This window comes from Aptenodytes patagonicus, chromosome Z (assembly GCF_965638725.1).
Source record: "Aptenodytes patagonicus chromosome Z, bAptPat1.pri.cur, whole genome shotgun sequence".
Classification (NCBI taxonomy): domain Eukaryota; kingdom Metazoa; phylum Chordata; class Aves; order Sphenisciformes; family Spheniscidae; genus Aptenodytes; species Aptenodytes patagonicus.
In genome coordinates, this window is record NC_134982.1 from 24,176,157 (window position 1) to 24,190,925 (window position 14,769).

The following is a 14,769-nucleotide window of genomic DNA, read 5'->3' on the forward strand; positions in this document are numbered from 1 at the left end:
CCGAAGTGCAGGACCCTGCACTTGGCCTTGTTGAACCTCATACAGTTGGTCTGGGCCCATCGATCCAGCCTGTCCAGGTCCCTCTGCAGAGCCTTCCTACCCTCGAGCAGATCGACACTCCCGCCCAACTTGGTGTCGTCTGCAGACTTACTGAGGGTGCACTCAATCCCCTCATCCAGATCAATTGATAAAGATACTGAACAAGACCGGCCCCAGTACTGAGCCCTGGGGAACACCGCTCGTGACCGGCCACCAACTGGATGTAACTCCATTCAAACTCTTGCCTCGTTCACTTCTGCTTATCGGGAAAGATCCTGTGGGTTTATGGATGAATGTGTGGGTTTTTTGAACAATTCTGACTTACCCCCAGATCCTCCTGGGCTCTGAATAATTTTGTGATCATGTGTTATTTTCTCCTGTATTACTTGTGAATCAAAGGCTAAATCATTTTACGTAAGCACAACGTCTATTTGCAAGCTGTAAAAAAACCCACTGCTTCCCAGCCAGTTCTTATTTGCCATCTGTCCCTGTTCTTAACCAATCTCATTGGGTTTCATGTACACATTAGTGTATAAATAATCTTCAATAATTATAAATACCTAGCTAGTGCTGCTAGTGACCTTTATTGACCTGCATTTTCTTTTCCCCATCACTCATCACTTGTTTTAGCTTCTTTGGCTAACCCTTCCCAGCTTTTCCTCTTTGGATTGATGCAGTCCATCAATCTGTGTACCCTCAGCTCCTTTTCAGATCTTGCTGATTTTCCCCCTACCACCTCCTCCACTAGTAGGCTGTTACTTCTTTTACTGAGTCAATGCTTCCACAGTCCGTTGCCAAACTTATGCTGAATCAGTCCCAGACTCCCTTGTACTGCACCTCATCTCCCAGCCTCTGTGCACATAGGACATAGAGATGTCCTATTTCTTCACTACCATCTCTTGCATTCCCTTTTTTGCTAGGCCTTGAACCTTCTTCCCTAACCTTCATGAATCACTCCTCTGCATTTGGAGATCCAGGTTACATAATGCCTGAGTGCCAGAAAGACTCAGTAAAGGAACTAGAAAGTGCTTTTCCCTGAATTTTAGTGCCTAGCCCATGGCATCTCGGAAGTGGAGTGTGGGGGACACAGTAAATCTGAACCAGCTTAATTCTCCTTTGGGCATGGCATACGCACACATTGGTCAGCCTTATAAACTGAGAGAGACCGTGCATGTTCAAGGAATTTTCAGGGATTTGAAAGCCTTTGGGCATATATAAACTGGGATTTTTTTTTTTTTCTCTAAGTTAAAACTGTGTCCAGATTTAAGCAGATCCTCATAGGTGCAATGAAAGGTATGTCTTTGATACTTTGTGAAATTTTGAGGTTTTAACCCACAAGGCAGGAGTAAGTTTCTCAAAGAAGTGTTTCCAGAACTTTTTCTAGCATTGTGTGTGAAGAATAACTTTTTTGCCGCACAAAAGTTTTTTTCTGAGACTGCAAAATTGGTTTTACTGAAACTTTCTGAAGCTTTCAATCAGACAAGCATCAGTCATGGAATCATGTTCCCAAACTACCTTGAAAGACATTTGCAACTGAAAGCAATGCTTTAACTAGAAATGTTGGGCAGCTTCTGTATTCATGGCTCAACCCCACTTCAGGCACACTAGTGAGTAATGTGTGACTGGAGTTGATAATGTTGTTTTTCATCTCAGCTTTGATCCTACAAACTCTTGCATAACTTTAATCCTCAGAAATGTTTCTGCTGACAGATGAATATATTTGCTGAAAATACTAATAGTTGTGCAAATATGTAGGAGTTTATAGATCTTTGATACGTATTTTCTTTTGAAAAAGTGCCTTTAGGATTGAAATGAAATCCATAGAATTACAAATAATGAAAATAACTGTCTCCTTATAAATAGAGTATTAAGGATTTGTCATGGTGTCTGCACACAGATTATGTTATAATACTATGTACACCAAAATACAAGCACCATTTCAAGCTTTCATGGGATAAGCAAAGTAAAAAGCCATATTCTCTCTGTAAGAAATCTCCTTCCACTGTACTTAGTATGCAAGAAATGTATCAGTACTCAGAAGACTCAGCTGAGAAACTGTGCTTGCCAATTCCAGATTAACATGGTAAATTGGTTTCACTGCTTTAAAGGATCTAATGTTTTCATTAGTATTGCAGCATTATTCTATCTATGGACAAATTTTAAACAAATTTCAAAGCCCCTACATTTTGAAATGTTTGTTCTAGATTTCTTAGAATTAGTTATCACTGCAGCAAGCACAGTTTTGACCAGATCATTATTTGTGGTGGATTTTCTGTCTGCTGTGGTCTCTTTTATTGTGTTTGAAAAACAAAAAGTAAGCCCTTTTATTAAAGGAGAAAAGTACTCTAGTAATGATTTCTTAATCATTTATTTACAATGAATGTGTTGGGTGTTTTTTTTCCTTTCTTGTCAATAGGCACAGTGGACAATTGGAAAACTGCACTGTCCGTTCTGTGAGGCCTGCTTAGGGGGCTTTAACTTTGTTTGCAACACAAAATGTTCCTGTGGACAGTTAGTAAATATACATTTCTGCAAAAGTCGGACTGACTATCAGCCAGCTTTCTCTGTTAAATTGGCAAAATCATCAGGAAAACACTTACCGCTCCTCAAAATTCAGTCTGGTTTTCGCAAGGATACCTGCCATGAAGTGGTAACTGCAACTTTGGAAATCAAAAATCAAGGTCTTTCATACAAGGCCAGAAATAATAATGGTACTGGAAGATTAACAGAAGCACTTTGTCTAGAAGTAAGAGCTCCCAGATTTGAGATTAAAAGTAAAAAACATCCCTTAAAGGCATTAAATCAAAAAAGAAATCTTTCTGCTTCCTATCCTATGAATGATGCATGCACTGTAAAACCTTTTCACAGAAGATCACATAGTTTGGATTTAAATATCAGAGAGAGACTTGTTTTGTCGCCTGCTTTATATGAAACTTGCAGTATGGGAACAGTTTACCATGGCCAAAATGAAAATCCACCTGTTTACACACAAAGTGGGTTGCAATTAGAGTCCAGTAGGAAAGATGGTAGTTCTCTTCAGGACCTATATAGTTCCAGTGCTGACAAACTACAAAAAAGGTTTCGAGTTACTTCCTTTACCACATTATTACATAGAGAAACAGAAAGTGAGTGTGATTTTGAAGCTACTGGACAATCTTCTGGGAGTGCCACTGCTGATGGGTCACCTTTTGTGATGAACCTTTCTTCACCTACAAGTGCTGTAGAAGAGGACCAATACATCACACCTGTTGGTCTTGTGCAGCCTACAAGTATTTCCTTCAACCAGAAGCTGAATAAGAGAGAAAGAAACAAGTTGAAAAGCTTGAGGAGAAAACAAAGAAGGCGAGAACGGTGGCTACAGAAGCAAGTAGGTGTTTAAAATAAATTATGCTACTTCTTATGTAAAGTTTGGCTTGCTTTTATAAATAATTCTGACTGTTTTTTTGATGCTGTCTCTTAATACTGGTTTAACAGGGTACTGTCTAGAGCCAGGTATCCTGCAAACAAGGATTTATGACCTCTTCCTACATGCAGTTCAACCCAATCAGTTTTTTTCTGTGTAAAATCAAACCTTCGTGGGTATATATAACTAGTTTCTGTTGGCCTTCGTATTGTTTTGTGATGTAATAATAAATTTGAAGTGGAAAAAAATACAGTAAAATTTAATCAGTGTGATTAAAGAAAAACTAAATGTTCAAATCTTCTAAACAAGAAACCCTAAGATTTCAGGATTTCCTAACTTTTAAGTAATGGCATTTTGAGTTAACTTTACAATTAAGAAAAAATTATATTTTAAAAGATGTTTGCATTTATTATTTATTGTAACACAAATATTTTTTCTTTGAGTAAAGAATTGATTGTTGCTATTTAAAATATTAGTCTTTAGTAGGTAAATATTTTGTCTGCATATCTAACAGAAATGTTACATATTCAATTGTACATATGTATATTGTACATATCAATTATACAACCATGGTTTCCTTCTTCAAACCGTCTAAAGCAGAACAGAATTAAAGACCATAGATGGTCATACCTTTTTTTGGGGGGGGAGAAAGACCAAGAGTATATCTTAAATTGAGTAACACAGCTTTTGTTTGCTCTGAAATGCAGTAGAAGGACTAATGATATGTATGCCTTTAAAAGAAAATTTCTCATCATAAAATTCCTGATACAAAGTACTGTGTGGCGAGCAAGAGCAAACATACTAACTCTCATCAGAGAAGTGGTATCTACTCAAGAAATTATTCCTGCTTTGGGTAGATATGTCATTGTGATAATCATAGAATATTCCATAGATGAAGTGCAGTGACATGTAAAGCTCATGTAAACCTTATTTCACAGATACTTTTTTTAATGTGATTGCTTTACATTTTATAGTAGTCAGGTCTAATTTAATATTTATGCTTTATTGAGAAATACTAAGCTTATTTGAATGGACTATGCTTAGGTTAGATATTAAATTGTTTTCATTGGTTTGCATTTAATGCAATAGGATATATAGGACCAATAGTTCATGTATGGATCTTTCATTAGTCCTTTGTACCTAAATGATTTTCACCCTTAATATTCTGCTGTCTTTATACAGTTCCACACACTCAGGCACCAAGTGACTTCGAGCTCTTTCCTACATACAGTCAACAGAGCCTTTAGAATATGGTACGGAATTGAAGCAGAGCAGTGAATTCAGGATCAAGAGAGAGATACATAGAGGCTGTCTCTCTCAATTAAATATAAGAACCAGCTTGAAAATGTGATGGGTCTGGGGCATATTATGGGACTTTTCAGTATGGTGTGCATATATTCTTTCATCTTTGGGAAGGTTTTTTGTTTTGTTTAAAGAAAGATCTAAATTGGCATTGTGATATTTTGAAAACTTTTTCTTATTTTGTAAAATGCTTCTCTGAAACTGAGAGTAAAGAACCTTTCCAAGATCTGGATGTCTTAATATTGAATACTTGTTTTCTAATAAGTCTAAAGATTCTTAGGTGTCCAAGTTCCTAAGATGGCTTTAAAAATTCCAGGCCTCATTGTTTCTGTTAAATGAAATGATGATGTAAAAGCACAGTATATATGAGCATTTGCACAGTCGTGTCATCTGTAGTCTCTCCAGCCACTTTAATCTTTGTTAGATGTACTTTCAAGAATACTTGAATTGTGAATATTGTGAATATCACAGTTTTCCAAACCTGTGATAGCTAAGAAGGAAAAATACACTTTCAGATCTTTTTCATGTTAAACCATGCTTAATCAATTCCTACATTATTTTTAAGTTTCATATAGCAAATGATATACAGTTGTTAAATCTGGTATGTCTAATCAGTAAGCATACGGTTTATAAAGTATAAAAAATTTTTTTAAAAGTATGTAAAATAATCTGGTTTCAAATAGTAGTTTTGAGGGGAAGATGTTTTGGTTTTGCGTTGATTTCTTTAACCATGGTGAAAATCTGTGATCATGGCATGGAATACTTAAACGGGCTTACTTCTCAGACTCTTTGTCAAGCAGCACGTGTGGCTAGTGCAGCTGTGTTTCCCATCGCTGTGGTATCTTCCCAGGAAAATGTAGATCTAGAAAATAGCATCCTCTGTACAGTCTGACATGTAGCAAAAGGGGATGCTCCTCTGCCACACAGTCCTCTTCATGGCTGCTCCCCTCTCATCTGCCAGTCTAGGTATCCTCTGTTTTCTTGCAAGTTCCACTTGCCGTCCTTTTTCTTCAGCATTCTGACACCCCTCCTTGTAAAAATGTGCATTTTGTTACAGTGGTACTTCCAATAGGAAGCTGATCTGTGGTACTTTGTAACCATGATTTCCAGCATACTTACCACATATGCTTAAGCAATCAGGTAGTAAAACTTCACAAAGAGAAAAAAGCATAAACCTTTGAGTGGATGGAGTGAAAGCGTTTTGATAAATGACAATGGGAAGTATTTCATTTAAGTGCTCTTTTAAGAAGTACTTCAGTGCAGCAGAACCCTGATGTGAGGTGAATCTCTTCTAAGCTCTCTCTGGTAAAGGTACTGTGCATCTCATTTTTGTCTTTAATTAAAGTTTTTCTGGAGAGCAGACTGAGAGAACAGACTTGTTCAGACTTCGGAATTTCTTTGTAAATGCATAGGCTGCTTCTCTGAGTTTATTTTGTAATGTGATAACTTTATCTGTCAAACATTTTTTCTGTCTTGCAGTAAGCCAAAATGTGCCCATAAACGTTGTGTTGTGGCAGAATGCACGCTGTTACTAAGTTGAAGTATATACACCTTGGATTGTAAATAGGAGCGATTCTGTGAGCTCCTGACCTGCACTTGGCCCCGGAGGCCTGCAGCAATGCAGGCCCTGTGGTGTAGGTGCAGGACTGAGCTAGCCTACTAACAGCAGAGGGACCCAAGCTTCCTCTGTCTGCTCTACAAAGGAAAGCTCTTAATGCCTGTGAGGGGGATGCTTGCATTTTTTGTGTGTGTGTGTGTCTGCACACACCTGCACGTCTGTGTTCATGGAGGATTTTTAGCTTTCTGGTATATTCTTGGTGTATGATAATAACTACTTAAGTCTAGGAATTGCCAATATTAATAATGGTTCTTGTTATTGTTGCTATAGCTAAGAAGATGAAGTATTTCTGTTATAAATTCCCTTTTGTGTATATCTTGTTATAAGTTTGCATTTTTTGCTAATGTCTGAAGCTTGTAATAATTTTCGGAAAGATCTCAGACAGAAATATTATTTGTGGCTCCACCAGTTTTATTTCATTTCTCTTCACAATCATTTTACATAGAGGAAGACTATGTAGCCAGCTTCAAAACTGCAGTATCCTCTTGGAAATGATCCTGATCCATCGGAAAAAATATTGGCCTTTCTTGCTTCGTTTTATAACTTAACACATCACCAGTTCTTTTGTATCTTTTTTAAAACATGAAAGTTTTGTCTTACAAAGGTGACTAGTGGTCAGTTTCCATGAATTGTGTTTGCTTTCATGCTCCCAGTGTTAATCTGAACTCAAGATAAACAATACTGCATTGTTTATCCACACTGTCAGGTGCTGTTACCTTGCCCTTGTTTTCAAGTCCTACTGATGTTCTCTAGTAACTGACAGTCTTTGAAGGCTAGCGCCTTCACTACAAGGTTTAACTTGTGACCTTAGTTCACTTAATCTATGCTTGTTTCTTTTTCATGTGTACGTCAGTTTAAAATTCTTTTTCTTTCACTGTCATGTTTGTATTTAAACTGTAAATCCTTCAGGTGTCTCATCATGTGTTTATGTACTTGGATTTCAGTCACTCTTTCTATGCTGATACTCGTAACAAGAATTATCCTCAAACTGCTTATGGATTCCTCGACTGGCTGTTGGAGGGCTAAAAGCATTATTTAGTGTTGGTACCAAAGTAGAGCAGGAATAGAAGAAAGTGAAATGAAATCACAGCTGGAGGAGGCAAGCAGTAACTACGACATCTCAATTCTGACCTTTGTTAGGGAAATATGAGGCCCTGGAGAAGTTGCTTAAAGTAAGGAAAGAGGAAACACAGGGGAAAAGGGGCAGTCCTAATTCCGTACCCTAACATCTGTACCAAGAGACAGTGGATTTAATATGAAGTAATATTTGTTTGCAGTGACTGACCAGCTGTGAATCCCCAGAATTGAGATTGAGGGGAGCAATAGTAGAAGAGCATTTTGACTCTGTGCAGCTCATACTGTTTGCGCACCAGCTTTCTCATTCACTTCCTCAAGTAAGAGAAATGAAGATCAAGTATCAATAGAAACCTTTCCAACTTGGGGAAGGTGGAAACTCTGATTTCACTGTTCAAAACCACTCCTGCTCTGGATAAGTTCTCAAAATAACATAGCAATTTTTAAGTCCCATACTTAACTGGGTAAACTTAAGCTTAAAGCACAATAAACTTTGAGATAAAGAAGACTGAAGTGCTTCTGTGTTAACATGCAGTTGCAGAGTTCACAGTCCCTGGCCTTTTATGATTTACTCTTTCTGAAATAGTAGTATTGCAATGATGGTGCTATAGCATTAATGGTTTAAGAGCCATTGAGCAGCAAGGCTGCAGGGTGTTACATTCACATGTTGTTTATGGGCAAAGAAGAAACAGACATTGTGTATATAAAGCCAAGAATTTATTCTTCATATAACTGAAATCTTAAGAGTGTGATTATTGTTACTCCAGATTTAATTGTTAAAGAAAAAAGAAAGAATAATATTGCCATTGAGACTGTTATACACACTCACTTGTTCCTCCCCAGTTCCTGCGGTTCTGCCCATGGTGCTGCACCTCAGGGGCTGCGGGCTGGCAGCAGACCTTGGGGTCTGGTGGTGGGAGTGTTACTGCAGCTTGCTAGCATCTGGAGTCCCTCTCTGGGAGCAATATGATGTTCGTGTTGATGGTTTCTTTTTCTTTACCCCAGAATCCACTTGAGGTCATTTTTGTGTGTTTGGTAACACACTTTTATACCTTTGCTCTTTGTTCACTGCTCTGCAGCTTCATGCTACATCCAAATTACCTTATATGGTGCCTTTTATGTATGTAAGATACAGTTTCTTTGTTCTGTTTGTTACCCTTAAAACCAATTCTGTCCAGGCCCACATCTGCATTTCTTTAACAGACCCCTGGGAAGTTGCTCATGGCTGTTGTGGTCTCCAGTGCCAACCCAGTGCGCCATCTCATGTGATCCCATTCCTGTACTCCTCCATGTTGCATCCTGGGTCTCCATTTCTCAAGGCCTCTGCTATCTTTAGCAGGCCTGTATTTCTTTACGCTACATCATTACATTAGAGTGGTAAATACCTCATGGAATAACCACCGTCAGTGGTTGTACCATACAAGGATAACAAAACTGAAACAGATTAGCCACAGACATCTGGTCAGTTAGAGAAATTGCTGTCTCAGCATAACAGAAGTCCATGAGCTGTTTTGCATTAAGTGCCCATCTTGCAAAAGAGGGGATCATCTGCTACTTCGTGTGTCAGGCCACCTTTGGTGGTTAGTATGCTAAGAGGAGGCAATGGTTTTCACTGACCTTTTTGCGCTTTTCCAGCATCCTTGGTCATGTGTAGTTTTTCTGAAGAGAGACACACAAAGTCTCCAAATGCAGCCACCTCTACCTGAAACAGTAATGTTGTACTGGTAGTGCTACAACCCTAAGGATCAACAGCTGGGGTAATGTGCCATGCCACAGATACGATCCTGATCCATCCTCGCAGACATTGTATCTTTCTGGACAAAAGGAACACAGGAAAGAAACTAAGCCCAGTGAAGTAAGATACGTATTTTATGGTTTACTATCTGCCAAAAAAAGTGGGTTTTTTTTAATAAATAACATAGGGATTATTGCTGCTGTTCCAAGGTTATATTGATTGCTATTCCAAGAAAATGTTGATGAACAGCCTAGAACTATAGAAATACTGTATGCTTTTTTCCTTGTATAAACTGTAAGTATTAGAAACTATTATTTTAGTTTTTCTAGAAGCCCACAGACAACTTAGATCATAACAGTTTATGAGACTTGCTGTCCCTCAGCTAAGGAAGACAATGACCCGTTCGTGGAGGTAGGCTGCAGTGGTATGCAGTTAGGTGCATCCCATAATTTGGATTCTTATTACACAGATAGAGTGAAGAGCAGACTAAATTGCAGTTATATAAGATGACTCGTGGCAGATAAAAATCAAACTTCAACAATGGTATGAACAAGAATACAAGACTACTTTCATATTTATGAGATTTGCTGTGTATTACCAGAAGGACCACATCAAATACACAGTAAGGAGAGAGTTTAAGATGAGACTTTACATAAGAAAAGAATGTATTGTTATAAATTTTATAGAATTTTGTGCCCCAGGCCTGTAGTCCTTCGCTTCTACAAATTGTTACTGACCCAGTGACTAAGAATTTGAGTAAGTTTTATATTTCTAATTGGTTTTCATGGTACTAAACTCTCTGAATACATAGAAAGTGAAGTAAATTAAATGCTGCTTGCATGGAGGTTTAAGCAGAGTGCAGGGCTTGGTTCTTCAAATTCAAAAATATTTTTTTTTCAGGAAAAAATAAATTCCTAACATCTGGGAGAATTAAAGCTCCCCGCCTTTTTTTTTTAAAGAACTATTTCTTCATGCTTTGTAGTGGTCAATATATCTATTAATGTTTCTCATCCATGACCTCCCTTTAAATTTTATGGTATCCAACTTCTAAGCATTTTTTTTCCCTCATGTTGCATTTGGGAGAAAATAATGCTATCTGAAAATAATTTTTTCTTTACATTTCTTCAACTATTTCAGGTAAAACTACAGGCAGCCACTGAGAACTAGAAGTAACTGTACGCGTCAAAAAGATGTCACACAAACAGAATAGAACAGAACAGATTTCATAGAAACTTACTGTTTCTGAAGTTGATAAGCGATCAGTGATTCTAGTAGGAAATGGAAAAATTAAAGTAGCAAATTAATGTGATGAAGTATTATCTATAGTACAGAAAAATACTGAAGAGATGTTGTATGGTAGCTGCATTTCAGAATTAATGAAAGATAGCATCTACTGTTACAGCTGAAGAAGCTGGCAGTCTTTTGGGCATAAGGTCTTTTTCACATCCAAAGTACAAGCTTATACCAATAAGTTAAATAAAACAAAACTTCCTGTGTTATGATCTAACAACCTTATGGCCGTAAAGCTGTGACAACATATATTTTTTAAAGCTAGCTATTACCAAGATTTTGTTTGGTACGGTGCTTTTTCTGATATCCTGTACTTCCCTAATGCTTTATATCAACACCTAAATTAAAATGATTACACAGCAGAAGGAAAAGGTTTCCTTCATAGATGACTTAGCTGAAAACATGCTTCACATTTAATACAATTTAGAATTATGGGGGATGGAATGTGTGGGGTTTGTTTTTGTTTTTTTTTATTTTCTTTCAAGAGTATATCTGCTTTTTGTGAAGATGCTAGAAATCTGTCAGTTCCCATTATTAGTAATTTCCAATCAAGTTTCTAATTAAAATTATTTCACCTTTCATTTGAGCATTAGGAGATTTGATGTGTTGTTTCTAAAGGCTGGAGATTGGAGTATGAACAAGAAAATGTTTGGACATAGTGAACACAAAGAAAAGAAACATTATGATTCATTAATGAACTCACATTTTTTGAAAATGCCATCAGTCAGAAAGAAACATACTCATCTTCATTAAGTAAGGCTTCCTCCCCATAGTCGTTACAAAAGAAATCCAACAGTTTGACAAAAGGTTAACCAAATCTTAGTCTTCTATAGCTCAAAAAGTTGAAAAATTTTAACTAATCTCACTTTCATATTTTGTATATCTCATTTTCTTCTATGTACAGAATGAGGAGCGCTTGCACTACTTTTACTAATCAATTTTGTATGATTAGTAAAAGTATGTAGAATCAAATAAATATTTGACGTTATAAACACTTACTCAAAGAAATAAATCACTTGATGCTTCTCCCAACTTTTAATGGCATTATCTATTTCAATTTTATTTTGTTCAGTAGCTTTTAAAAGCCATTTCGAGTTTTGATTGTGATTTTGACTTTTGTTAACATGCACTGCTAATACAGATTCTGAAGCAAATTGCAAATAATTAGCTATCAGCTTGAGAACTAAAATGTGGTCTTAGTTAAGGGAGACTGAGAGGGAGCAACTGGTGAAGAAAGGTGATTCTCTAATTCTTCCATAAATTTTAATTCATGGTTTGGTAAAAGCTGTATAGAAGATGAAGAAATGTCTAACAAAAAAATTGGGGTAAGAAAAAACAATTCCATGGACTTTTTTTAAAAGTAAAATTAGATGATCCAAATAGAACTAATTTAGAATATCTCAGCTTCCATTTTCAGATTAAAATTAGTATGTCTCAGGAAGAGGAGAACTAGAATTACAGTGTAACACTGAAATGCACTTTACTGGAAAAACAAAACTTCAACTGTGTGCTTGCTCCACTATTATTATTATCATATTAGTTTTCATGCAAAGCCATCCACAGGTTAAGAAAATAAGTCATAGAAAGCTACTTAATTCATAACAAACAGAGCAAAGAATATTGATTAAAACATGAAAAAGGGCTTGACTGCAGACATGGTGAAGGAAGAAAAAACATTAAATAATGAAAGAAACTATGCAATGTGGAGTGTTACATTCAGTGGTCTCCCTGAATTGAAAAGAGTTCTGACTGTTTTTCAATTGGATATAGCAGAAGGTTTGTTGTAGGGGGAAAAAAAAGGCATGTATGATTAGAACGAAACATTACACCTGAGATTCTGGAAAAAGGTAAAAACTGAGTGCCAGACATTCATATGGAAACAAACTTGCATTCTTCCTTTTTGTGTGTTTCCTCAATATTTTTTACCCTCTTTGTTCATTTCAGCCACAATTTATGGTGTGGTAAGTTTTATCTTTAGATAACTGTTCATTTTTAGGAAATTTTAGGAAGGTAGGTAAACATAGGAGACTCTTAAGTGCTCTAATGTGGAAAATGCTGTACATGAACTTTGCAAAAGGAAAAAATACCAGTCATAAAACAAAAAATCTGTAGAAACCAAGCCCTGTGGTAGCAGACCTGCCAGCACTGGCACATCCAGAAGCAGCATCTCCTAGATGGGACCTGCTGTTCTTCAGTCAGATTAATTTGCTTATATTCCTCAAGTCTGATGCATATCAAATATACTTAACTTATCATACCTGTTAAGATCACAGAGACTTAATCTTGCACCTTACAGAAGCAGGTACTATTAAGTATATTCTTCCCTGTTAGCAGCAGAATTGGCAGATTTTCTATGGTTTAGAGAACTACTTGTTTGTTTTATTGATAACGTTGGAAAAGTAGGATTCTAGAATAGAAAGAGAAGAATGTAGCATTGCATGTGGACAATTGTATGTGGTTTTTATTATTTGCATTTTTTCCAGGTGTTAAGTGGTTTTGGTGCTTAATCTCACTTGCTACAAAACAGGCAAGGTTATATGAAAAGATACGTAAAGAGCTTGTTTGAAGATTAGATACAGGCGGACCTGGTATTTGCTCTGAGCTCCATAGTGACACAGCTTGTACTGTTAAGTAGTACTCCCCTTGAAGTGGGTCCAAAATCCAGACTGAAATGAGAATGTTAATTATGTTACAGTAAAGAGGAATACTGATTTTGGTATACTAGCAAACTGAATTTTGCTTTAGAAAAAATGCTGAACAGAAACAGATTTCTTCTGGGTGATAGAATCTCTTCTACAGGGAACTACTAAACTGAAAAGCAGAACACCATTTTTGTAGTTGCTGTGGCAATACGTTGTTGTTTCCCTCTGCAGCACAGCACAACAGACCAATCTGGTTTCTAAAAGTAAGCTGTTTTAGGAGGATATAAATAATGCATTAGGATTAATACTAGATGAATCTTTCTGGATTGAAATCTGTTCATCTGTGGAATATATCCGTATTTAGAATAGTATTAAGTGCTGTGTGGATGTCTGTCTTTTGGATTTCTTTTGTTCTAAAAGTATCCCCATTCCCTTTAGCTTAAGTATAAATATAGCATTGACTAGTGCACTGAAAACTATTTTTATACAAATGTGTGAGCAGTACAGAATTTTAGAGACATATGATGAAAAGTACAATATGTGACCTACCACAGTGGGGACAGAACGTGGTGAGGATCTCCTGGGATTAACTTGATTCACTATTAGTAAAGTATAATCTCACGTTTTAATGGAGAGCCGTGGTAGGAGGTCGTTGCTCAGCCAGTGGTCTGAGATGGGCTCCCAGTTGTTCTCTGCATGTTCACTAGATGGGTCTTCTGTAAAACCTGTCTTGGGCAATAGCAGTGGAAGATCTTACTGGCTTTATCTCTAGCAGCATGTTATCTGAATTCTGTTTCACTTTATCTATAGCACTATTTCATCACCTTTAGCTACAAAGACACATTTTTCTCTTGCTTCTAGCAGAGATTTTGTTCAGCATTTTGAATCTCAACAAATCCAGTGATCTGGTTAGATGAGATTCAGAGTACCTGTTTATCTGTCCTAAGTTTCTCTACCTAATCTTCTCCCTGTGCTCTTGGCAGCAGTTTGTCTCTTTTTGCCCTTCCATGCACTACACGTGGTACCATATCAAAAGGCTTTGGAACACTGCAGTTGCTTTTTTGAAGTCTCATGTGTGTTTTCTCATCATCTTATCTTCAATTTGTTATTTGTGCTTTAAGACAAGTTTTCTTCGTACTTGTCTTCCGTCAGTCTTCTGTCATTTTTCAGATATGGGTGTGCATGTTTTGTGGGAACGGACTCACTGTATTTTTGCATGCGGTATGCTTTTTGTCATCATTTATTGCAGGTAGCGTTCCATTGTTAAAGTAATTCTTCATGAAAAGCAGGCAGAAAGTGGAATTTTGAGCACAGTGGAAGAAAACAGTTCTTACACCTCAAAATGGATACTGTAAAAAATGTTTGTCAGTATTTTCCTAGTCATATAAATGATGTACGGAACGTGCACTAAAATGGTACATTTTAGTGCCAGAGGTATTGAAATCTCTGCAGCAAGACCCCTCAACTGGTAAACTATGGCCCAAATGTAGCTCACATATGCTCCTTTGTGTCACAGATACTAGTTTGTAAGGGCTCCTTTGTGTGTGGAGAGAGAAGAAACCTGGCACAGACAGAGCTAGCTGGAAGTTCAATGACAGACTGTGAATCCTGGGTCCAAGAGTGAGACTGCTTAGCCCAAGAAAGTAGAGGAAATACAGGGTTTTTT

At 37.0% G+C, this 14,769-nt stretch overlaps 1 protein-coding gene across 2 annotated transcripts in view; it reads left to right on the forward strand.

The window, feature by feature from the left end:
• Positions 1-14,769, forward strand: part of RNF180 (ring finger protein 180) — a 92,486-nt gene that overhangs the window by 11,395 nt on the left and 66,322 nt on the right. For both annotated transcript variants that reach the window (XM_076362145.1, XM_076362146.1), the window contains exon 4: positions 2,456-3,406. In XM_076362145.1, the coding sequence (XP_076218260.1) occupies positions 2,456-3,406 (951 nt within the window). The remainder of the gene's footprint in view (positions 1-2,455; positions 3,407-14,769) is intronic.